At 41.5% G+C, this 22,976-nt stretch overlaps 3 protein-coding genes across 3 annotated transcripts in view; 2 read left to right on the plus strand and 1 right to left on the minus strand.

The window, feature by feature from the left end:
• Window positions 1-7,105, minus strand: part of sult4a1 (sulfotransferase family 4A, member 1) — a 24,421-nt gene extending 17,316 nt beyond the window's left edge. The window contains exon 1 of the mRNA XM_035679312.1: window positions 6,154-7,105. Within this exon, the coding sequence (XP_035535205.1) occupies window positions 6,154-6,322 (169 nt within the window). The 5' untranslated portion in view covers window positions 6,323-7,105. The remainder of the gene's footprint in view (window positions 1-6,153) is intronic.
• Window positions 7,106-8,195: 1,090 nt separating this feature from the next.
• On the plus strand, window positions 8,196-18,797 carry pnpla3 (patatin-like phospholipase domain containing 3). Its single transcript, XM_035679187.1, has 9 exons — window positions 8,196-8,482; window positions 9,096-9,328; window positions 9,419-9,484; window positions 12,508-12,717; window positions 15,343-15,403; window positions 15,526-15,702; window positions 15,847-15,979; window positions 16,734-16,841; window positions 17,229-18,797. The coding sequence occupies exons 1-9, from the start codon at window positions 8,296-8,298 to the stop codon at window positions 17,482-17,484; spliced, it is 1,431 nt and encodes a 476-aa protein (XP_035535080.1). The 5' UTR covers window positions 8,196-8,295; the 3' UTR covers window positions 17,485-18,797.
• A 1,313-nt stretch (window positions 18,798-20,110) lies between these two features.
• Window positions 20,111-22,976, plus strand: part of LOC118341375 (sorting nexin-4-like) — a 12,824-nt gene continuing 9,958 nt past the window's right edge. Inside the window, exons 1-6 of the mRNA XM_035679625.1 lie at window positions 20,111-20,217; window positions 20,634-20,758; window positions 20,927-21,065; window positions 22,231-22,380; window positions 22,623-22,670; window positions 22,768-22,823. Of these exons, the coding sequence (XP_035535518.1) occupies window positions 20,128-20,217; window positions 20,634-20,758; window positions 20,927-21,065; window positions 22,231-22,380; window positions 22,623-22,670; window positions 22,768-22,823 (608 nt within the window). The 5' untranslated portion in view covers window positions 20,111-20,127. The remainder of the gene's footprint in view (window positions 20,218-20,633; window positions 20,759-20,926; window positions 21,066-22,230; window positions 22,381-22,622; window positions 22,671-22,767; window positions 22,824-22,976) is intronic.

Below are 22,976 nucleotides of genomic sequence, written 5' to 3' on the forward strand. Positions count from 1 at the left end.
GAGGGGGCCCAATTAGATTTTTTTGTCATGGGGCCCAAAATTCCTGGCAGCGCCCCTGGTCACTTGGGCTGTCCATCGCCTTTTTTGGTATTCTGCTCCAACCTTACGGTACAGTAGTATCATCAAAGAGTTTCAGTTTTGAAAATTAACTCACAAATCTGTGAAACTTTGTGAAAGAGTACAATAAGTTCAACAGCTGAAATGCTTGCAGTAGTAAAAACAAATTTCCTTCCTCTTCCTCCACCAGGGGACTCTCTACAGCAAGTCAAAGCAGTGAGTCGGCTGCAGCATCCAATCAGGAACAGGTGCAGCATCAGGAGGCGTGTCTGTGGACCCACCAGTCACTGTGCTCTGAAAAACCCCAAGACTTGGTAAAAACTTTAAGATTCAAAGCTTTATTATTGTCACATTCACAGAGTTGCAATACACAATATGCTATTATTATTATACTAATTTTAGTATAGTGGTAAGCCAGCAGCATTGATGGTGAAAGCAAACAATTTGTCAAATTCTCTATTTCCTACAATGCAACTCAGTGTTATCCTGAGACGCTTCACCTGTGAGACTCTTTTTTTGGATTTAGAATCTATTGCTAGCCTAGCTAGGGAGACTCAAGGGTAGCCACAACTATTGAGGTTCAGAAAAATACAGAGGAAGAGGCGCCAGGTCAGGACATAATGTATAACACACATTTTAGCTAAAAGTATTTGGTGTGTAATGGCTAGATAGTTTTACAGTTGGAGAATGTAAGAATCAATGGTCGACTGCAATAGCCGATGCAAATGATCTCAAAATGGTCGATAATCCTATCAATCAGTCTATTACGAGTAAGAATTACTTTAGGCTTACAACAATCAATAATAATTTTTATTAATTTCTATATAATTTTTTGTCAAAGCCACAGGGAGCCACTGGAGAGGAGCCGTATGTGGCTCCAGAGCTGTAGGTTACCCTTGCCCTAAGCCTAACCATAGAAACAAGGAACATAAGACCCTGGAAACAAGAGCAATAACCCCAGCTGAAGAAATAATGCTAACTGTAAAGTTTGGTGGAGAAGAGCAATGGCCTGGGGCTGTCTTTAAGGCCAATGAATGGCACTGCCATTTTAGACAGTAGTGTATTTTTAACAGTTTGGGAAGAGCTTTTCCTGTGCCCGCATGTACAAAGCCAGGTCCGTAAAGAAAAGGTTTTCCCTATTTACTGTGGAAGAACTTGGCCTGCACAGAGTCCTGACTGCAAGTCCTTCCAACACCTTTGGGATGTACTGGAATGCAGAACTTCACCCAACATCTGTGTTGGAACTCACTAAAGCTCTTGTGTCTAAATGGGAGAAAATCCCTACAACCAGGTTCAACATCTGGTGGACAACCTGAAATCAGGAGAGTGATCACAAATAAAGAATGGTTAAAATTGATGCAGCACAGATTGAGATATTCTGACTTATGGTCTCTACGAGGGTCAAGCTCAAAAAACAATGGGTAATAGACTTTCCATAATGCAATTAGATTGCTTTCATTAGACCCTTGCTTCCTGGTAAACATCCATGTATTTCAAACTCCATGTCCTGAGCAAGCTGTAGCCTCTGTGGCTCCCTGGCTTCATTCACCCTGTCTCAGATCCATCCACGCTCCAAGTCTAAGCCTATTTTTGGCCAGAGACGACCACATGGCTCTTCAGAAACATTTTTAATTATAATGTAAAGTGATGTTGTCATGTAAAGTAAAATTGGCACAGTGCCCCTTTTAAATCGTCATTTTCATTTCACATCAATGCACGGCACGCAACCAGTGCTTCTGATTGTACTAGCCCTCTGTGTTTTATATGTGAGTGTGTGTGGGTGTGCAGTGCAGAGGTGTACTGCCTGCAGGGAGACATAATTGAGCGTATGGCTGATGTCAAAACAGTCATAAATGCACCGCCATCACAAACTGTAGAGCTAACCCACACTCTCACCCCCCGTTGGTTTATGGAATCTTGCAAATCCCATTGACCAAGACAACCACGTGTGAGCCAATGGGATCAGAGCTCTGCGGCATCCTAACCATGTGGCTTGCCATGTGCTTTCTTTCCCTCTGCACCAGAATAGACACACTAACTCAGAGCAGAGGAAAGGAAACAGGAGCGAGGGCGAGCTAAAAGCTTCAGGTTGCATTTGCCTGCTTCTCTCATATGCACAAGAATCAACAGAATTCTGTGGCTATAAATGAATTTATCATTGTTTTCACTCCACAATGTCATCCTGTTAAATAAAGACAAACTGCCTTACAGCTTGGTGATTTTGAAGTTCTTTCTGTATGTCTTTTGAGAGGTTTTCAGCACCAGACACATTTATCTCCATCCACAACAATCCTCTAAAACATGACAATCAGCAGGATTTATAACATCAATTGTGGTGTGAAAACTACAGAGAAACAGAGGAGAGGTCAGTTTCATCCTGTTTTAAAAGCTGGAAAGGACATCAAGTTCAGATCAGGCGTTCATTGTTTAATTTTTGTCTAATGTAAGAGAACAATCTTATGAATGCAAGTGTTCTTGGTGCCTGTGCCCAGACTGATATGTTCGGTACTTTTTGTCCTGGTGACCTTAACAGACAGTTACTGTATCTAAGCCTGAAAAGACAGCTTTGATATCAGACCGTTGTTCCCTGGAAATGTCTATTTTTAATTAACATTAGTAACATGTGTGATTTTGAATGTGGGCCATTTCATAATCTGGTTGTGATGCAGCACAACTGACCCTTTCTAAGTCCCGCCCTTTTTTGCTCTGTGCTCCAATCACAGTTGAGCAAGGTCAGAACCTGGGTCAACTTCCTTCTTTCATGTACTTGGATATGCTATGTGTAGGCTCGTCTGTGTGGAAAAGACACATTTTTAAGGTGGGTGAAAGATAAAAGTGACATATAATCACATTTTAAGATAGCTAATGTTACAATACAGCACTGACATATTATTACCTAACTTCGTATAGCAAACATGTTAGTAACATACACCAACAGAAACATATTGAGCAGGCATGGAGCACATTAGCATTGTAAGTTGTTTTTCTGGCAACCCCAATATTCACTCTCTTTAAGCTCTGTTTTTTGGTCTCCACCAACTCCTGATGGAACTATCTGGCACTCCTAAACGCTCCACTACGTTGACCAGCTAGTTACTAAGTTTGTCTGTCTGTTATTTGGTGCTGGTTTTTAACCCTAACCCTTTTTCTTTAAAAACAGCTGACTGATACTGAACCAAAAATGTATAAAGAAGGCTGTAAAACCAAAACAGGGAGCTAAAAAGAAGCTAAATCACAGAGCAGAGGTGGTGACACTTGTCCATTTGTCACTACAAGTGAGATCTTTCATATTACCGATATTTACATGATCCATTATTTAAAAGTGCAACTTTAACCAAGTGTTTTATTTGCCTAACTCTATACCTTAACCAATGTTTACATGCCATATCCACCATCTTTCCCTATCCATACTTGCAGAATTATCTGACATCAAGATTCTTTCTGGCAATTGAAAGGTCAGCAGCTTCATCAAATGGATGGAAAAATGAGAATTAGCAGTTGTCTTTCTAAAGTCAGCCTGAAAGGGACAGAGTTCCAGGAGAGTCATGACCATGTACAGTTAGCACAAGCCCTCCCTGGTTGGAAAGGGAGGATGCAGCACAAATCTATGCTTGCAGGGCAAAACCTATATAGGAAGCAGCACGGCCTGTTACACACGGGAGAGTCTGGCTCTACTGCTTTCTCTCACAGTATCATGTAACAGCATATAGTATTATTCAATATTCTAATGAACACCTACACTGTGTGCTTTCACTCAGATGCTTTCACTTTTTAAACTCTTTGACCCCCCTCTACTATTTATTGCCTGGTTTTCCCACCCCTTTTTTTAGGGTTCTGGCATTGACACACACAACTTTAAGTATGCTTATAACTAAAGGCCTGGTCACACAAACTACAAATTCGAATTCGAATTCCAGTAAAATCACTGTGATAAGTGGATTAGCTCACAGGAGCAGAGTCTACTAATTTTTTCACGTCAAGTTCAACTTTGTTCAACTTTGACCTGCAAATTTGCTCCATTGACCTTGACAGTGCTGACTTTGCGAGGACAGAGCTGGATATCCTAAAGTAGCGTTGCTATCGTAGCTTATTAGCTTATTTATTTAACCCTAACTGTTCCACAGATGAGCAGGGCTTTGCAGACAGTTATGAGACAGGAATGGTACAAATTAGAATAAGCTTTGCTAACTTATTGTCTCATTAATAACTGCGCTAAGCTAATGAGCTAACAAGTTTGCCAGCTGACCGTTACCAAGTGGTTGTGTTTTTGTTACCTTAGAGTGAGCTGTTTTATCTACAGACGCCATGGGTTGCCTTCTGTGGAGGCCGCCAAGTTGAACCGCCATGTTTCTACAGTAGCCCAGAACGGACAATCCAAACACTGGCACGAGGCTGTTGTTTCACGGCCACTGTTTCTCCCTAGCAGTTGGCTAGATGCCACTAAATCGTACACCCTGGACCTTTAAATAATTTCTTTATTAAATGAAAGGATGTACAATGGTGAACAAACTACAAGGAACAGTAGAACAGTAGAACAGTAGAGATAAAATAGGGAGAATATCTGGGAGTTATTGTTAGCTACTGACCAGCAGTAGCCCAGCCAGCAAGTTAGTGGTCGGCTCACCAGCGACAGCAGTGCACCAACCAGCCCTGCCAGTATCGTCCTTACAACACTAAGCTTCTAATATTTTGCAAAGGTGCCCAGATGAATATTGTTGTACCACCTCGAGCGTGATCAGGCCTTCATAGGTTACTGTTTTTTTCTTTTAATGACAGATGAGTTACTCAGAAATGTCATCAGTGTGTGACATTCCATGAATGAACAGAAGTGCCAGACACCACCACCTCCCGCAGAAGGCTTCTACTGGCTACAAAAAATAATACTAATAAATATTTTATTTCCTAAATATTTATTACTTTAATCATGTGTCAATACTAAACACCTTTATGATATTATCATGTAATATAAAATATTTCTATATTATAAAATGCAATTATTTATTGCTATATATCAATTATTTATTATTGCTTGAAAACGATCTAAAAACAATCTGAAAACTATAAGATTCATCCTTGTGTGTAATTCTGTTACAGTGGAATGTGAACTCCAACACAACAGTTATGACCTCTATGTACTGCTGGTATAGCAGCAGCAATTCCCATGAGTACCAAAATTATGCATTTACTGTCTTAATGAATTTACAGTATAGTTATTGTTAATGTTAATGCACTTTAGTGTTCCACAGATGTAAGACTACAGGGAAACATGGACAGCTGTGTGTTTTGGCATTGTATATTATCATATATTTAGATGATTCAAAATGATTTAATTGATTATTAAGTGCAATGATGGGAATTCCCTGCAGATGACCACTAAATGCGTGCAGCTCACTTTCTTCCATTATATAGGCTACTGTATGTGATGCTGCTGAGACGCTGAACCAGAACAATAATTCCCACGACAATAATCGAACTCTCTCTGCCCTTCTGCGTGCAGTGACAGCGAGCTCCAGCTGCCCAGTAGCCGTCACATGACCGGACCCACCCAGCGCACAGCAGGGCACCGTGCACGGCGGCCATCGGCCTGCAGCACCGCTGCGCAACGACTCTGCTGGATGTAAACACCAACTTCCATACGTGCGTGATAACGCGTGTGATTACGTTGGATGATGAAGGCCAGCTGATGTACAGGCCAGCTGATGCACTTTGCAGCCAGGCATGATCGATTTACTCTGACTCATCTGATTATGAAATATGCTGGATACTGATTGTAAAAGCTTGATAGAGGCCTATAAAATTTAGTTCTGCTGCACAATCGCAATATAAACAGAGATATGTCACCCACCCAGCGCTGTTGCATGTGAAACCCGGCCTGATATGCAACTTTAATGGTGACTGTGACCAAGTGTCATGCAAAATAAACCCTATGACCGATAGAGGATGTACACTCGCTCGCCCCGTGCATTATTTATCTGATCAAACTTTAATAATCACAAGGGAAGCCTGCAGTCACCGCTGCAGCACAGAGCAGCTCACAGCCAAGAAATCTGGAGACACGGCGAGCAATGCACAGAGGTGACGCAGAGGCTTGTTTACCTGACTTCGGGTAGGTGACAATCCATATGTCGCTACTTCTGAGGGAGAAGTTGGCGATCTCCTCCATCTTCCCTCTGCAGAAGGGCGGCAGCCGCACTCCATCAAACTCGAAGTATTTGCTCTCAAACTCAATCGGCGTGCTCGGCGTGTCTGCCTCGCTCTCGGCCATCCTCGAAACGAGCCGCCAGTGCAAGAGAAGGAAAACGCGCACACCCACGCGAACAGTTTCTTTAATTTTTGTGATGGAGTCAGAGATGAGGATGATGGTTGATGAGGCTGGCTTCAAACGCGGCTGCCGCTCGCGTCGGGATGCTGGAGCTGGCGCGGTGGATGCTGCACGGCAGAGTTGACCCGCAGCCAATCACGCAGGAAAGAAGTGATGTAATGCGCGCGCACGAGGCCCAGCATCAGGACCACTCTCGGCGGGCCGAGGATGCGCGCGCCTGCAGAGGAAGGATCCTTCCCAGCACATTATACAGACACACACGCTCCAGTAGGCTGCTGGAATAATCCCATAATCCTCAGCTCTTATCATAAACCTACTCAATCACCGTGTTCCTACATAAACCACAGGCCTATCATATAGAATTTATTATTGGGTAGTAAATCTGATATTAGTATGACATGACTCATATCATATGAGTCTGTAAACGTGGCTAGGGTTAATATTTTATTGTGTAGTCTTATAGGCTTTTATAGTGTTTGTGAGTGCTTTTAAGTTTGACTGATATATTGTATAAATTGTGTGCATTTGTATAAATCTAAAATGAATAATACATACATATAATACTAATACTATAACTGCAGGAGGTTTGTGTATATTCTTGAAGTCAGGGACCTGACTTAACTGCTGGCCCAGCGGCCTACAAGATTATTCTTTTTAAATTAATATGTCTAGTTGTTTCATATGAGTTTAAACTGCCCCTTTATATACTATTCAATTAAAAAAACATTATATTTTTAAAAATTTAGTTGCATTGCAAAATAGAAGGTTTCAGGTCTTCATTTGTTGTTTGGCTATAAAGGGGTATAAAAATGTAACTTGAATATTAAATTGCCAGCAGTGGCCCCAAGCCAATATGAGTTGGAGACCCCTGGTTTAAGTTTTCAGCATCTCAGCAGCATCACATACAGTAGTCTATATAATGGAAGTGGTTGTTAGTTGTGATATTATATTATATATCTTATACAATATGTTGCAGTGTACAGCAATCCTTTTCATAAAGGCTACTGTTTTGGCTTAGCTGGTTCTGACTTCCAGATAAAAGTAAAGTCCTCTAAATCATTAACGAGTAGCTAGTTAAATAACTTTACCGTGTTGAGAACCCCCCCGGTCTATGGTCACCAATAATATATAAAAGTGTGTGGGGATGGGCAAAGAAAACAGAAGTAAAGTAGGAATGGGAGGGGCTTGTGTGTTTTTATCTTTCTTTTCTTTTTTTAAGGGGGTTTTGACGTCACTGCTTGTTGTCTCTCCCGCTTGCTGTTGATTGGCTCTTGTGTAGAAAGGCGAATTGACAGACGTGCATTAATCCAATCATACTTTCAGTAACATGCTTTGCATTCACTGTTCCTGGTAAATCTCATGGTTTGTAAACAAGCTGCGACACTACCGGCACACAGCAACGGCAACTTCATATCCTGATTCACGTGGAAAAAAGTGCAGATTAATGTTATATAGTCTCCGAATACAGTGAAAACGCCCATGAAACTTTGTTAAACCACACCAATGTCACCTAATAGTCTCAACACTGGACAATAAAAAAAATAGCCTATTTTTACAATACCATTTCCTCAGCCACACACCAGTGCATGCGTGTAATATAAGAGCAAACAGCAGTGAAACCTTTTCATTTAGTTTCTTATACAATAGGTTTACATTAATGAATACATTCTTTCGTATAAATAAGTGTAAATGTACCAGTACACGCACTATTGGAGCGCTCATGTGGGCGTTACGACAATTCCGACAGCACCTGAAGGCATCATACTTCCCTCTATAGAGCCAGTTGTTGAGCGCAGGTTTCAGTCTGCTACTTCCAGCTGAGCGGTTCGTCAACGGGCCGCCTCTATCAGCCGCTGCCGCTGCGCATACCGTGCACTGTGCGGTCTCAGGGCTCCCCAGCCGGGGCATGCCCCGCCATGTTCGACCTAAACGGAGGCTGGAACCTGTCGTTTGCCGGGTGCGGGTTCTTGGGGATTTACCACATTGGAGTTGCCAGCTGCCTGCTGGAAAAAGCGCCCTACCTCATCAAGGGGGCCACCAAGCTGTACGGGGCCTCCGCCGGCGCTCTGACCGCCTCGGTGCTCGCCAGCCAGGCATCCATAAGTAAGACACACCGCTATGGGCCACACAGCCTGGAGCTCCGTACTTGAGGCAGGACACCGGAAGTCCTGTATTCTTATTATTAATATTATTATTATTATTATTATTATTATTATTATAGTTATAATAACTGCTGCAGAAATTAAAATAATATTTTAAATGTTGAACTTTACTGATTTAAATGTGAAATATTTGAAGTAGATATTAATTGATTGTTCTTGACAAAACTAACCCAAAAGTGTATTATTTGACAGTAGAAACACCAAGATATATCATTAATGTACTTTAAAATATTTTTCATATATGAAACATAGGGAGACTCAGTTCCCAGTGCCCTAAACATATATATGTACTTCTTGCAATAACATGCCTTTATCTTCCTGTGGACAGCTATCATAATGGCTGCCATCAGTAAACACATAGGGTACATATTGTTCTATGTGTGTCTCTGTGAAGTCAGCATGGGCCCAATACTCAGAAGAGGTCTTGCATAGGTCACTGCCGATCAATGACCGCTGGTAGCTTTAGTGAATATTGATCCAGTCTCAGGTAGTCCGTTTTTTGTTTGCAGTTGATTAAGTCCCATCACCTGATCCTTGTGCTTTATCACTTTTAGCAAAATGCTGCGAAGATGTGATCGAGGTGGCGAAAGAGGCCAGGAAGAGGAACCTGGGCCCCCTTCACCCCTCCTTCAACCTGGTCAAGGTGATCAAATCTGGCCTGAATCGGGACCTGCCCTCTGACGCACACGTCCTGGCCTCGGGCCGGCTGTGCGTTTCGCTGACCAGAGTGTCCGATGGGGAGAATGTGCTGGTGTCAGAGTTTGGCACCAAAGAGGAACTCATTCAGGTGCGGGGATATCTTTTAAACCTGGAGAAGCCTCCAGAAGACACAGGAAATGAATTTCCTCTCTGGTTTAACCATGCTCTCTGCCCACAGGCGCTGATCTGTAGCTGTTTCATTCCCATCTACTGCGGGCTGATTCCTCCATCCTTCAGAGGAGTGGTACGTGTTTGCTACTCATCAAAGTTTAGCTTTGGTTTGTACAATTATTTGTAGAAAATCATACTAATTATGACGTCTTGTCCTGGAGCGGTCACAGTGTTTGCTTCGTTACATGTGATCAAAAGCATTCAGTGGGAAGCATTTGGCTGAAAAACAAGTGTAAAAAGAAGAATGAGGTTTCAGTTGAACAGGAAATCCTCGTTCCTCATTTGGATTTGCTTTGGGTGCAGCTGTGATCCAAAAACATATTTATTATATACCAGTATTCCAGTAACACCTGAAAATAGGACTGGGAAAGTACTGTAGTAAAATAATGCATCAGGGAAAAGGCAGGTCAAGGTGCAAGAGTGCTATGAGATCATTTGATTTTTCTGTTAGAAATATTCACGATTAGTCATCTGCTTGTGGTAATCATTTTACCTGTGAGTCTTTCTGATAGCAGTGTTGCCTTCACTTTGACTTATCAGCTGCTATTGGACTTTGTCAGTTATCTAATTCAGACTGACAGAGCGTTTTGGTATATGTGTGTGAACAGGCAGCACTAATCTAACCTATTTCCTATCCTCTGATAGGAAATAGGTTAGATTATCAGATGACTTTACATATAACAAAAATGCAGAAGAATAATCATAAAATTCGAGCTTTGCCTTAGTTATGACTCTCTAGTGTCGACTTTACACCCTAGCTTACCTGTTGCAACTCAGTCCAGGGCTCCAAACTAACTTTTTCACCACCTTCCCAAAACTCACAGGGAGAGTGCTGACATTGTTCCACAGCTGCCACACTGACAATGCCAGATAATTCAGTTGAAGTAGTCAAAGCTGACCGTTAAAGCAGCTACATTTATAGAGTACATGTTGGCAGATGTTGTAATGTCAGCTGAAAGCGAAAGAGTTGGAAGTTGTAAAATTGTCAAAGTAGTAACAAAATACAAAGGTCAAGTACTGCACAATCAATATAGATTGAAGTAATGACATGTAATAGAAATGCAGATGATGAACATGCAGTTTCTGCTCCAAAATGCAACCATTAAATGGATGTAGTAATACAATCTAGCAATTTATAGTATATGTAAGTAAATTAAAAAGGATTTTAGTCTGGAGCTACACTTGGGCAGTGATACCTCAGTCACACAGTAAATCACCATGGCACAGAGGGCTGACAAACACCCTCTTTGTGAACATCTTTGTGCATTTAATCTTGAATTGAGCCTGTTGTCTCTGTCTTGGTGCCAAAGTTCAGTGTCAAAACACCTCAAAGAACACAGTGAGTCCAATAAACTGCTGCTGGATTCAGTTGAGCTGTTTACATGTCATGTACATAGAATATGCATGCACATGTCTGTGAGTACATATTCTGTCTGTAAGTGTTATCTGTGGATTCTGTACATTGTGTACTTTCTGCTGCCCAGATCGCCTGCTGGCACAGAGCCCAGTTTAGTGTGACTCATCAGCTCTGTGCCTGAGTGTGCATAAACTTGAGGCGACACTTTCTGAATAACTCTTCAATTTGCAGGTTCCCATAGTTTTCTAACCATTTCCAAGAAGGTAATCAACATGTAACTATAAATTCTTAGTTTCTTTCCTTTCCTTGAAAGGACTGTGTAATTTTGTGTCAGTAAAAGGAAAATGGAGACAGTGTTCAATTTGTATGCTTTTAATTAATGAATTCACACTACTATAAATTCTTAGTATGCTGTATAACAGGGATGCAGACCCTGGGTGGGTTTTCTAGATGAAAAGCTTAGGGAACACCAGAGCACAAGTTGGTGGGCGGACCAACGGATATTTTCATCCTTAGAACCGTGGCACCACAAATAAACTTGTTTTTCATTTGTTTACTGCAGTTTCCTGTTACTGAATGTTAGATATGTGCTGATAGGATAAATCCACAATAAGCTAATATCGGTAAGCCAAGTCATCATTCGGGCTCTATTTTTTTTACAGCCAATAGGGAAGGGACGACTGACGATATTATCATGATAAAAAATACTATATACCAGTATATAGGAAGGGAATTGTCAGTATATTAGTGAAAGCTGTCTAGCTCCCTAATGTACAGTCATATATTGATTTCCTGGTTTATTTTGAATTACCAAATCGAAATGGCAGTATCCATTGTCGTTAGAAGTGAATTTTAAGCATGCTTAGAAGATTATCAAGATAATATTATAAATTTATTTTGGCCATGATAATCACAAAGTGAAATTTTCATATCAGCCCATGTCACACACCCAACACCCAAACATAATATACAGTGTCTCAAAAGGCTTTACAGGCCTGCAACAACAAGGAAAAAATCTACAAAATGTTAATGATCCAAGGCTAATGTAGTAATCCAATATTAGAGTTCACTTATTTAGTTAAAAGTGTCAAACACACATTTATATACTCTGTATGCACATTGAATGATCCTGACCTCCATTTCCTCACTGACCTACATCCTGTCAGGCTGGCATTTGCTAACACAGAGGTTACATTTTCAGCCGATCAGTCTGCTGGCAGCCTCTCTGCCAAGCTGAATGGGATTTTACATCTGGCACTTAGAATAAGGTTAAATCCTTCTCCATGACATTTTAAGCCCTTTAAATGAGCGAGTCCTCCTTTCATTTTCCAGTGATCCAGAGGTTGAATCTGAAGTGGAAGTGGAGCATGTCATTGCATGAATAAATTAATAAAGTCCAAAATTGTGTCACTCACAAATACAAAGATGTTAGAGAGACGTAACTGTCAAATTGGGTTCCTGTTTTGGTACAGAGAGTTTTTGATTTTTTGAAAGGCTGAAGTGTCTTCTGATGATGTTGCAGGGCACAAGAGAATGGTTCAAAGTATGTAACCAAAATTACTGGGTATAAATAAGGCTTTGTCTAGAGTCTGGCCCCGTTATCATGGTACAACAGCCAAGAACAATATCCCTATCTTTCAATAAGATTTGTCCTGTAATGGATGACACTCTACTTAGTCGACAGTGACAGTGGTACATACATACATTATATGTCTCTGTGCCTGTTTCTGTGTATCTAGCGTTACGTGGATGGCGGGATCAGTGACAACCTACCGCAGTCCGAGCTAAAGAACACCATCACCATCTCGCCCTTCTCTGGCGAGAGCGACATCTGTCCCCGCGACAACTCCACCAGCTTCCATGAGCTGCGCTTTACCAACACCAGCATCCAGATGAACCTGGGAAACATGTACCGCCTCAGCAGGGCCCTGTTTCCGCCAGAACCTAAGGTAGGTGCTGCTTCACAGGGACATTCTGTTTATTTAGATCGAGCATAGAAGTTGCATTTGATCACTTGAAGATTATCTATAAGTAAATCTAATTTAGGTAAAATCAAAATTAATAATGAGAAATCCTCATCTAATGTTAATATTTTCCTACATATCATAGCAACACAGTACATAAAGGTGCCCCAGTCAATATTTTTTCTATCAACAATAGATCAAATTTGTTCTTAGGGGCGGCTGTGGCGCAGAGGCAGAGCGGGTCGTCCCCTAATCGGAAGGTTGTTGGTTCGATCCCCGGCTCCTGGTGCCACATGTCGAAGTATCCTTGAGCAAGATACTGAACCCCAATCCCTTGAGCAAGATACTGAACCCCAAATTGCTCCCAATGCTGTGCATCGGTGTGTGAATGTGTATGAATGCATTAGTTTCTATTCAATGGGCTTTGTGAATGTGTAATATAGTGTAAATTGGTGGGAAGACTAGAAAGGCGTTATACAAGTACAGGTCCATTTACCATTTAACTTTGAGGTTGAAATACACTAGATAAACTGACAATATGTCAGTGTTTTTAGTTTGTGTTGCTGCCCTCCAAGTGGCCAAAAAAGTCTAATGATGCAGCTTTAAAGTTAGACGATGTGACACTAAAAGGACTAGGATTTAGTGGCATCTAGCGGTGCAGATTGCAACCATTTCAATACAGCTCAGCCATACAAGCGTGTACGAGAAACTACAGTGGATGCGAAACTCGAAAGAGACTCGAGTTATAAATCTTCCAATAGCCTTTATTACTGGATTTTATGGATAACATAACCAAATTAAATATATATATAAATAAATTGTTCCAACAACTTTTCAGTTGCAGTTTCCAATTTAGAGATACACTACACTTCACAGCAGCTCCAGAACCACGTGGTCTTCCAATCCCATTAACTTTAATCTACAAACATCTGCTAGACTAACATCATCCTAAGCAAGGACACAAATCCTCAGAGGCCAGCAGATATGGTTTTAGGATAGGAAACAGACCCCCCCCTGCCCCAGCATGCTGGGATTAATTAAACTGCGACATTGTTGTGGCTTGTTGACTTTTTTAAAGACGTATGCCTTTATGTCACAAGTGGCTAAAGTCCCATTAAGACACACATGAGAATTGGAAAGAGTACACTGCAGTATCATTGTTATGAGTCACAATCAGATCTCTTCTGCCTGGAATATCAAAACCCTTTTTGCTTTCCCCTCTCCATCCTTAATCTTCCTCCTTTTCCTTTACCCATCGCTGACAGGAAGTAGTGTCTTGTACCTTCTGCCTCTGTTTTCACTTGCTGCCCCTCTCCTTTATCCCATGTTTCCTCTTTATTCCCTGTCGCTGTGATGACTGTTAGGTAACTTTTAAGATGAGGTGAGCTTTAACCTTGCTGGGGCATTGAACTGTTTGCTCTGTTGTTGTTGTTATGCAGCCCGGCTCCTCACCGCTCCCCACACGTGTGCGTTATCCTTCGATTATGTAATTTGGCTCACAAATCTGTGTGGCGGGGGTGTCTGTGTTCTAACCACATTCCTAGAGGGAGGAATTACCTCACTGTATCGCGCCACCTGAAAAGCAAGTCTGCCCATACATGCCTGATGCCGTAACTCTGGTCTGACCATTCCAGCCAGTGGATTGGCTGTTAGCACCTCTGCTGATGTCCAAGCTCTCTTTCTTTGACAAAACAAACAATCAAACTGACCATAGTGATATGGCTGTATCATAATGACTAATAATGTTAGGATAGGGATATCTGCACAACGGATGGCAGGTGACTCTCTTTGCATCACCTTTGGCCTGGTCTATTTCTGCAAATTATCAGTCACATGACATTCTTAACTACTAAACTATCAAAGCACAATTCAGTACTATTTAAAGCCCCTGCAAGGAGCTTTCATTTTTGTCGATTCTGGAGACCCCTGTGGACAAAAGCAGTAGTGTTTCCACCTCGTTTCATTGATTTTTAAGGGGAATCCGAACGAATCTCAACGGTATTGAGAATAACTATAAAGAAATAGCCAATCTTCTCTACTTTCTACTTTATGTAGGTCATACAGAGGCATCAGTATTAAATTGAGAATGTTTTATAACAAGTTCTTAAACTCCTTGTAGTACATTTAATAAATGGTAGAATCTTAAAGACTTAATCTGTTTACATAATACAGGATACAAGTTTCAGTCATACAGATTAATAATCTACATCTGTTTGTTGTCACTAGATGGCAGTGTTGCTACATGATAGACAAGAGGTCCAATCTGTTAATTAATAACTTAATATAACTTGACTGAAAAAATATAAATATATAAATATAATTCCACAGGAAAAATAATTTAAGAGACTATAATTTATCGAAACTGTTATGAGTCTGTTCAGCTCTAGGATGTCTCAAAGCACAACACTGGAAATAAATTGAAGAGGTGTGTTTTTAGTGTTCGGCACAAGAATTTTTAGGCATAATAGATTTTACATAAAGCTGTGTTGGACAACACTGAAATGCAATACATTTCTACACTTTTTCATAGTTCTACATTTGATTATGTGACAGTAAATGCATGCGTAGACAGGACCCTGTATATAAGATGTACTATCTTCGTCTCCACAGGTGCTGGCTGAGATGTGTCAGAGCGGTTATAAGGATGCTCTACGCTTCCTTGAAGAGAACAGTGAGTATTCTACTATTGTGCTACCGGGGTAACTCTCAGATAAGCTTACCTAGTCATGAAGCTATCATCCTCTAGCTTAACCTTTGGACCGTTTCACTGACATCATGTTTTTGTGGTGCCAGACCTGCTGATGCTGGAGCGTCCAACTGCTGGCCTCACCCTGCCGGAGAGCCAGCCCAACTGCTGCTGCAATCACACGGAAACCACCAGAGAGTGGGTGCTCCGCAGGCTCCGCCTGCTGCGTAAACAGCACTGGTGGCTGGACGAGCAGATCGCTCTGCCTACGCCCATCAAGAAAGGTGTGGTGTCATCCCAGACTAATGAAGATATGTTTGAGCCGAGTGTATGGCTACAGATTTTGGAATGTCTCTTTAAACTGGTGTGTAAATAATGGTGTAATCATTTTGCACAGTTGATGGTCCTGTTCCCTGTGTGTCTGTCAGTGTTCTGCGAGGCCTGCCAAGACAAACCTGGCCTGTATGCCAAGGTGTCCGAGATGTTGCCAATGAGAGTGGCCTCCTACATGCTCATGCCATACACACTTCCTGTGCAATCCGCCTACTCAGTGGCCCAAAGGTCAGTATAGGTCTAAACAATGACAATATATCACCTTTAAAGGCATGATTTGGGTTTTTTGAAGTCAGGTTGTATGAGGTACAGTAGATGCTGGTCTGTATTCCCCCAGTTTGGAGAAGTAGACACGGAAGCTAGCAGCAGAAAAACACATGTTAGACACCCAAAAAAAGGCCCAGCTACTGTGTGTTTCTGTTGATCTATGCTTTCTTCAGACTTCTTTGACAAGAACAGAACACGAGTTGCTGGTCCACTGCTGCCTTGATCAGTTTGTTTTAGGGTTTTTTACTTTTGTGTGACTGGTGTTTTAACACATTAGTCTGAATCCAAACCAACATTAGTTGCTGCAGATCAAGGCAGTGGTAGACCAGCAACTGCTGTGTTCTAAGAGGTAAAAAATCACTGTTTTTGTCAAAGGAGTCTGGTGACTTTGGAGAGAGCGATAACTGCTTTGACTCTATGTTGGAAAGGGCTGTCTGACAGCAAGATGAAGCTTAATATAGTGTACACATAAACTGATATTGATCGTCCTCAGCAGTGCATTGCTTAACTTCCGTGCCAGGGCTGGAACTATTGCTTCTTCAAACTGGGGATTTGCCAACTGCTGTCCACTGTACGAACAACCCCTTTAAGCAAAAGAGTTCTGCACCTAAAACCCATCTCCTCTCAGATCAGGTCCATCACCAAGTTTCCTGTTCCAGTGTTAAAAATCATTTTAGTGCCTGTTCATATAAAATCATTACTGCTCTGCTCCCAGGCTTGTAGAGTGGATCCCAGAGGTGCCAGCTGATGTGAGCTGGCTGTTTGGGGTGGCAGGTGACGTGTACCGACAGGCCTGGAAAGGAGCACCACCCAACTCCATGAGGTGACCAATGATTTCCATTACAGTACATAGACAGGAGGAGTTCCCATGCCTCCTGTAAAACTGTAAATTTAAAGAGGAGGAGGAGTTTTCCAGTCATCTAAACACCTGGAAATTGATTCAAATTAAATAATCTATGTTGTCCTGAAAATGTTAGCTTGAACTGTGGCCAAATTAATGTTAGAGAAAGACCGAAGTCAAACGTTGTCCTTAAAAAGGTTGAGTCCTTAAACCTGGTGGCAGTCCTCTGTGGTAGGACCTTTTAAGGCCAATAAGTATTGAAGGGATACAGTTGCTGTCTTGAACTTTGTTGCTCAGTGCTCCTATGCATGCATCCTGTTTTAAATAAGTGAAACGCGCTCTTAAACGTCTGTGTAATTGACTTCACAGTGAGCCATGCCTGAGGAAATGCTTGACCGCGCCACCTCTACCTACGGAGTGTGACAGACCCGTGCAGAGAGACCACCTGCCCGCTCTTTCCTCCCTGGACCTCCACGGCAGCCACTGGGAGATCCCCAAATCTACCTCCTCTTCCTCATCCTCCTCATCCTCCCACCAGCATTCTCACATAGCCCCGTCTTCCCCGCAACAAGTCTGCTTCTTCGTTGGCTTGCAGGAGGAACCTCACAGCGGCACACAGCAGTAGAATGATGCACTGTAACAATGATGGGGTCAAATTTCCACTCTGTGTTTGAGGCTGATGGATCAGTGGGTGGTTAATAATGGGAACAACGAGCAATGGTGCATAAATGTTTTTAGGAAATAGACATTTGACTCTGAACACTCCATACAGCACCGAGTGTATGATATTTTAACAAGGGCTCTGGAGGACAGCGTCACAACTAACTCAGGATCATGGATGTGTTTTATGACCTGTTTTAATGTACAGCACAGAAATGTGTCTAATTTTACTAACTAACTACAACTCTACCTACCTGTTAATTATAAATATACTTAAAAGTAGCATTTATTCCTTATTCCAATACAGTTAGTTGAATCAAGAGTCCTTTGTCTCTCCACAAGTGGCTCTCTATCTGTCTTTTTGTCCTTTTAATCATGTCTGTTGATTTTTACTCTTACTCATGTTGCAACTTCTGGCAGCCATATTGGAGGTCTGCCAGCCAAATTTTTTCACATACTTAAGGCCTTTTGCACAACGGGGACATGATGAATAAAAAGTGGGAAAATGCAAAATACTGCAAATGTCTTGCATTAAAACTATTCATCCGATTCGACTGTGACAGTTATCATCACGAAAATAAAATGCTAAATCTACACACGCTTACTGTCAGGATATAGTGAAAGAGAATATTACAAAAAATCTCTCTATAAAAGTTACGTCCAGTAGCTTTATTCTCGCCAGAAAGGGAAGTAATATTTCTCCATTAATCTGACCAGTTTTGTTTTTGTTTTGAGTATTGCTACAAGCTGGAGCTCTGCCCTCTGCCCTGCTAATTACTTTCGTGAGAAGATTGTTGTAGCTAATGGAAATGACAAAAAACCCCAAAATAGCTATAAACTAAAGTGTCCTTTAACTGAAATTATGTCTAGATAGTAGAACTCTATATATTAGAAGAAATCTACCCAAAAAGACTTTACCCACTGATCACTCACATGACTAACTAGTTGCAGTGTACTTGCAAGTAAATGAAGCCTTGCTTGTATGTGTAAAGCCAGCGACCAACCTCTGTGATGATGTGAGGCAGCTGCTGGGAGATTCTCTGAAACAACTGCAAGGCTGTAGAGGTCATTTTTGTGACTCAGTTTGCCAAAATGAAACACTGTTGATGACTGTGCTGATGAAAAGAGTACAACCAGTGATACTGTAATATCAGTGTCACCTGAGTTAATGGTCTGACCTTCAACTTATAAATCTGTTTTATGTCTCCTATCACTTGAATGTAAAGTTATGTTAATGCAACTGTGATACTCTCTTAAGATTAAATGTTTTTAAATTGGTTTTGTTTATTTGACTATCCTGCAACAACTGGTAACACTAGGCCAGAGGTTCCCAAACTTCTTCATGTCAAGGACCCCCACAATAGAAGCACATAAGACCACAGACCCCTAAGTTGAGAGGATTTAAAGGTGCAGTGTGTAGGATATAGTGGCATCTCTCACATCTCTCTTTCTTCACCCTCCCTTCCAAATGCAAAGGAGAAATTACAGTGGCTGCGAAATACCTGAAAAAGGTGAATGACCCTATCTAGAGCCAGTGTTTGGTTTGTCCCTTCTGGGCTACTATAGAAACATTCAGATGGTTGTACACTAATGAACACATACATACATGAATATTATATTCCATTTCTGACAATAAATCCTCTTAAATGTTACACACTGGACCGTTAAGGAATCCCATTTTTAGGTTTGAAGATAATAAAGCCAACAATAAACTTCCAAAAATTTTTATATTCTATTCCTCCTTTTCTTGAGGACTTCCTACAATCCACTGAAGGACCCCTCCCTAGTCAAAAAGTTCTATAGGAATATTCATCTTTTCCAATTCCTTTTTCTATAGGAAAAAGTTTAGGGTCTCGCCATCCTTTTGGAAATAAGTGGGTTTTTTTTTATTGGTGCTATAAGCCTATAAGACTCTTCCACCTTTATAAGAAAATATGTTTGGTTCTAGTCGCATTTTCACAGTCTTCTGTGAAATCATTTTTTTCTATTGGATCTTAAACATCTTAGAAGACTTATATGGATTTTACAAGAATAACCAATATGACTTTTATTCCTTATTCAAAATCTAACTTGGCTATGGATTCTTAGAAAATCATGTTTTCCACCACTGCATAACAAATTGCTTGTTGAAAATGCCCTAGAAAAGTCAATGGAGTGTGCCTTCACATACTAAAAAAGACCCAATCCCAGTTGGAAAGAGCATTTAAAAAAATTTAATTTACATGATACAAATGTCCTATTGTGATGAAAACAGTGATATGAAAGCCCATTTCTGCCAATGTGATGAATAAAATGCATTATGTAAATCATAATGAAAAACCTTCTCAATATTTTCACTTAATATGTCAAAATGATTAGAAACTTTCTCAAAATAATGACTTTAAGTTTGAGATGCTAAGTCATAATATTCTGAATCGTTTTCTTTTCAGTGACATAGGCAGAAATGGGCTTCCATAATGTCAACACATCAACATCAAAACGATCGCTTTTTCTCCACTGTCAGCCCCTCTGATCTTTTCTGCAAACATTTCATCCTTAACATCTGTGGGATGATGTGCATGCTCTGCGCATGCGTCCTGGCTCACCAACAACATCAGGGAAGAGGAGGATGGCGGAGGATGGTAAGGAAGAGTCGGTGGCTGCTGACGTCGATTCAGAGCACACAGCGGCGGACCGGAGCAACAGCTTAAACAACACGGTAAAACAGTAGCCCCCCCCCCGTTTTACTTGTGGAATTACTCTAAAGACAGGCATAGCGGCGGGTAAAGGCTGTGTTAACGGTACCGGGTATTCGTTACAGTTCAAAGCTCAGGGCACAGCTAGCTTACATTGTTGTAAGACAAGCTAGGTAGCTAAATATAAGTTCATATTTAAACCGCCATTTAAATTGTTTTCCTCATAACGGAGAGTGGGGTCATGTATGGCTCACACAGTCTGCTGTGACACCCATGCTAACATTGGTTTGCTTAATAAATAAGGTTCATGGTTGACCTCGACAGCTGTTAGCTTATAGCCTAAAAGTGGGGCCAGGAATGGGCAGCCGGGTGGGAGCTGTGACTCAACCAACAGCTGTTTCCAGAGGTTGTTAGTGATGCTGTGTGATGTGTGGTTCAGATGGTGGAGGAGGGCTCCACGCTCCTTCGCAGGATGGAGATCTGTGTCGCTGAGGCTGAGAAGAGGAGTGGCAAGAATGCAGTGAACATGCAGGAGACGTTCACTGTGTACCTCCTGGAAACGCGGTGAGCACTCCCCTGGTCAGCCCTGTGAAAGGAAGTGCTGCGGGTTGTTGAGCTGAGATGTTCTGATATCGCCACTTCCTTGTTTTAGCTCTGTGTTGCTTGCATTTACTTCTGTCTTCTGTCACTCTGCAAAAACAACAACAATGTCCTGTGGCTTTATCTTTAAAGGCCGATGGATGCCGTCACTGAAGGTCGTAACCCAGCCCCCGACTCACTGTGGAGGAGATACAGTGAATTTGAGCTGCTGCGGAACTACCTGATAGTTACCTATCCATACATCGTGGTCCCCCCTCTGCCTGAGAAGAGGGTGAGTGCCTCTGCTTTCCAAACTCTGTTCAGTGATACTCCCAGGGTGCAGCCTTGCTTTAGATCCCTAAAGAATTGTCCAATATAGTACAGGACTGTCTTCCAGCTATCATCTGGTAAATGAAGGCCCCAAATCAGTCGTCATGGAGCTGGAAGTCTTGCTCATTTCCTCCTGGTCTTCAGAAAGAGCTCCCATATTAATAAAAAATGAGAATATATATCCTCGTCTCTGAATCAAAACAAACACTGTTGCTCTGAACTATAAAAGTTTGAGTGCTACCATGTAACAGTTTCACTCACTGCGTTGTTCAATTGCACCATCTCTACTTCTGCAAAAACGTAACTAATGCCAGGTTCAGACTAAACAGTATCAGCCTGATGATAGCCCGACCTGACAGACATAGGGCATTTGGAATGAAAGTCGCCGTTGGCTGCAGCAACTGATGGTTTTACCCTGTGTAGTGCATCATAGTGGATTGCAAACAGGCAGCCTCACAGCGTCCTCACAGAGAGGTTAGTGTCCAAATGTTTTTGCTTTCTACGACAATTTCACCTTGATAAAAACACTGCTGCTGAATTAGTTACATTTAGATTTAGTTAAGTTAAAGGGAAGTTGATGTAGAGTTGCGTTTCTTCCACATCTATATGTAGGAACACATATGTTGGACTGTCTGATGCACTTAGATGCACAGTTACTTAGTTACAGAAAACATGAAAGAACAATGAAACACCACTGGTAATTGTTATGATTTTTCTCACATCTTTTACACTTAAACTTACACATAGCCACTGCAACAGCCTGCTGATATTTGACAGTGAAATGGAGATTCATATAATTTGTATGGTAGCATTGTTGCAGGGAATTACCCCTCTCTGGTGCAATTGTTTTTAGTGTGGAGCAATATCCAAATAATAGAATGAGAGGGGCTACAGGAACCTATAAAGTTATTTCACAGTAAGATACATTGTGGTATATATTGTGTATAAAAGATGATGAGGGATCATCATCATTGTACCTACAAATAAGTAAAGCTGGAATCAGACCAGACTTACTCCAAAGGCTGTCCAGTTTTTACAGAAGATTTACATATGCTTTTTTAAATCTCAATAGCATATAGTGCAGAAAAGGTTGATTGTATTAAAGCTGTTTGTTCTCTTGCATGCAGGCAGAGTTCGTGTGGCACAAGCTGTCGGCAGACAACATGGACCCAGACTTTGTGGAGCGCCGCCGGGTCGGGCTGGAGAACTTTCTGCTTCGCGTGGCATCACATCCAGTCCTCTCCAACAACAAGCTCCTCTACCACTTCCTCACCGAGGTACACGCTGCAGCTCTCAGCCCGGCAGTTCAGCCGATCACTTATACATCAGTGGCTCTCTCTCTCTCTCTCTCTCTCTCTCTCTCTCTTTCTCTCACCCCAACTGGTCGAGGCAGACGACCACCCACCTAGAAGATAGAAAACGGGGTTCTGTTATGAATTGGCGCTATACAAATAAAATTGAATTGAATTGAAAATTGAATTGGTTGAATAACTTTGCTTTTCACTGCTCTGTGTGGCAGGAACACGGCTGGAAGGAGGCGGTGTATGAGACAGGATTTCAGGCAAAGGTATGGGACATTTATGGAGCGTTTATCTATTTATTCTTACAGGCAATTCATTCGAAGATTTGTAGGTGTTCACCTCCTCCTGTTACTCCTGTTGCAGGCAGATTCCAGGCTGAGAGCTCTCAGTGCCACCTTCAGGGTGAGAAATCCAGATAAGTAAGTTAGTGTTCCCTAAACGCACTGTAAGACTGGCTCAGTTATAATTAAATGTTGTCAGAAATTGCCATTAATGTCTCAATAATTCTTCCCTAGTAGTTATTAAGAGTTATATTTTACAGTTGAAGCTGTGTGTTTAATTAAGCTTGTGGT

Source organism: Morone saxatilis, unplaced genomic scaffold (genome assembly GCF_004916995.1).
Source record: "Morone saxatilis isolate NCDOM2014 unplaced genomic scaffold, NCSU_SB_2.0 Contig10, whole genome shotgun sequence".
NCBI lineage: Eukaryota > Metazoa > Chordata > Actinopteri > Moronidae > Morone > Morone saxatilis.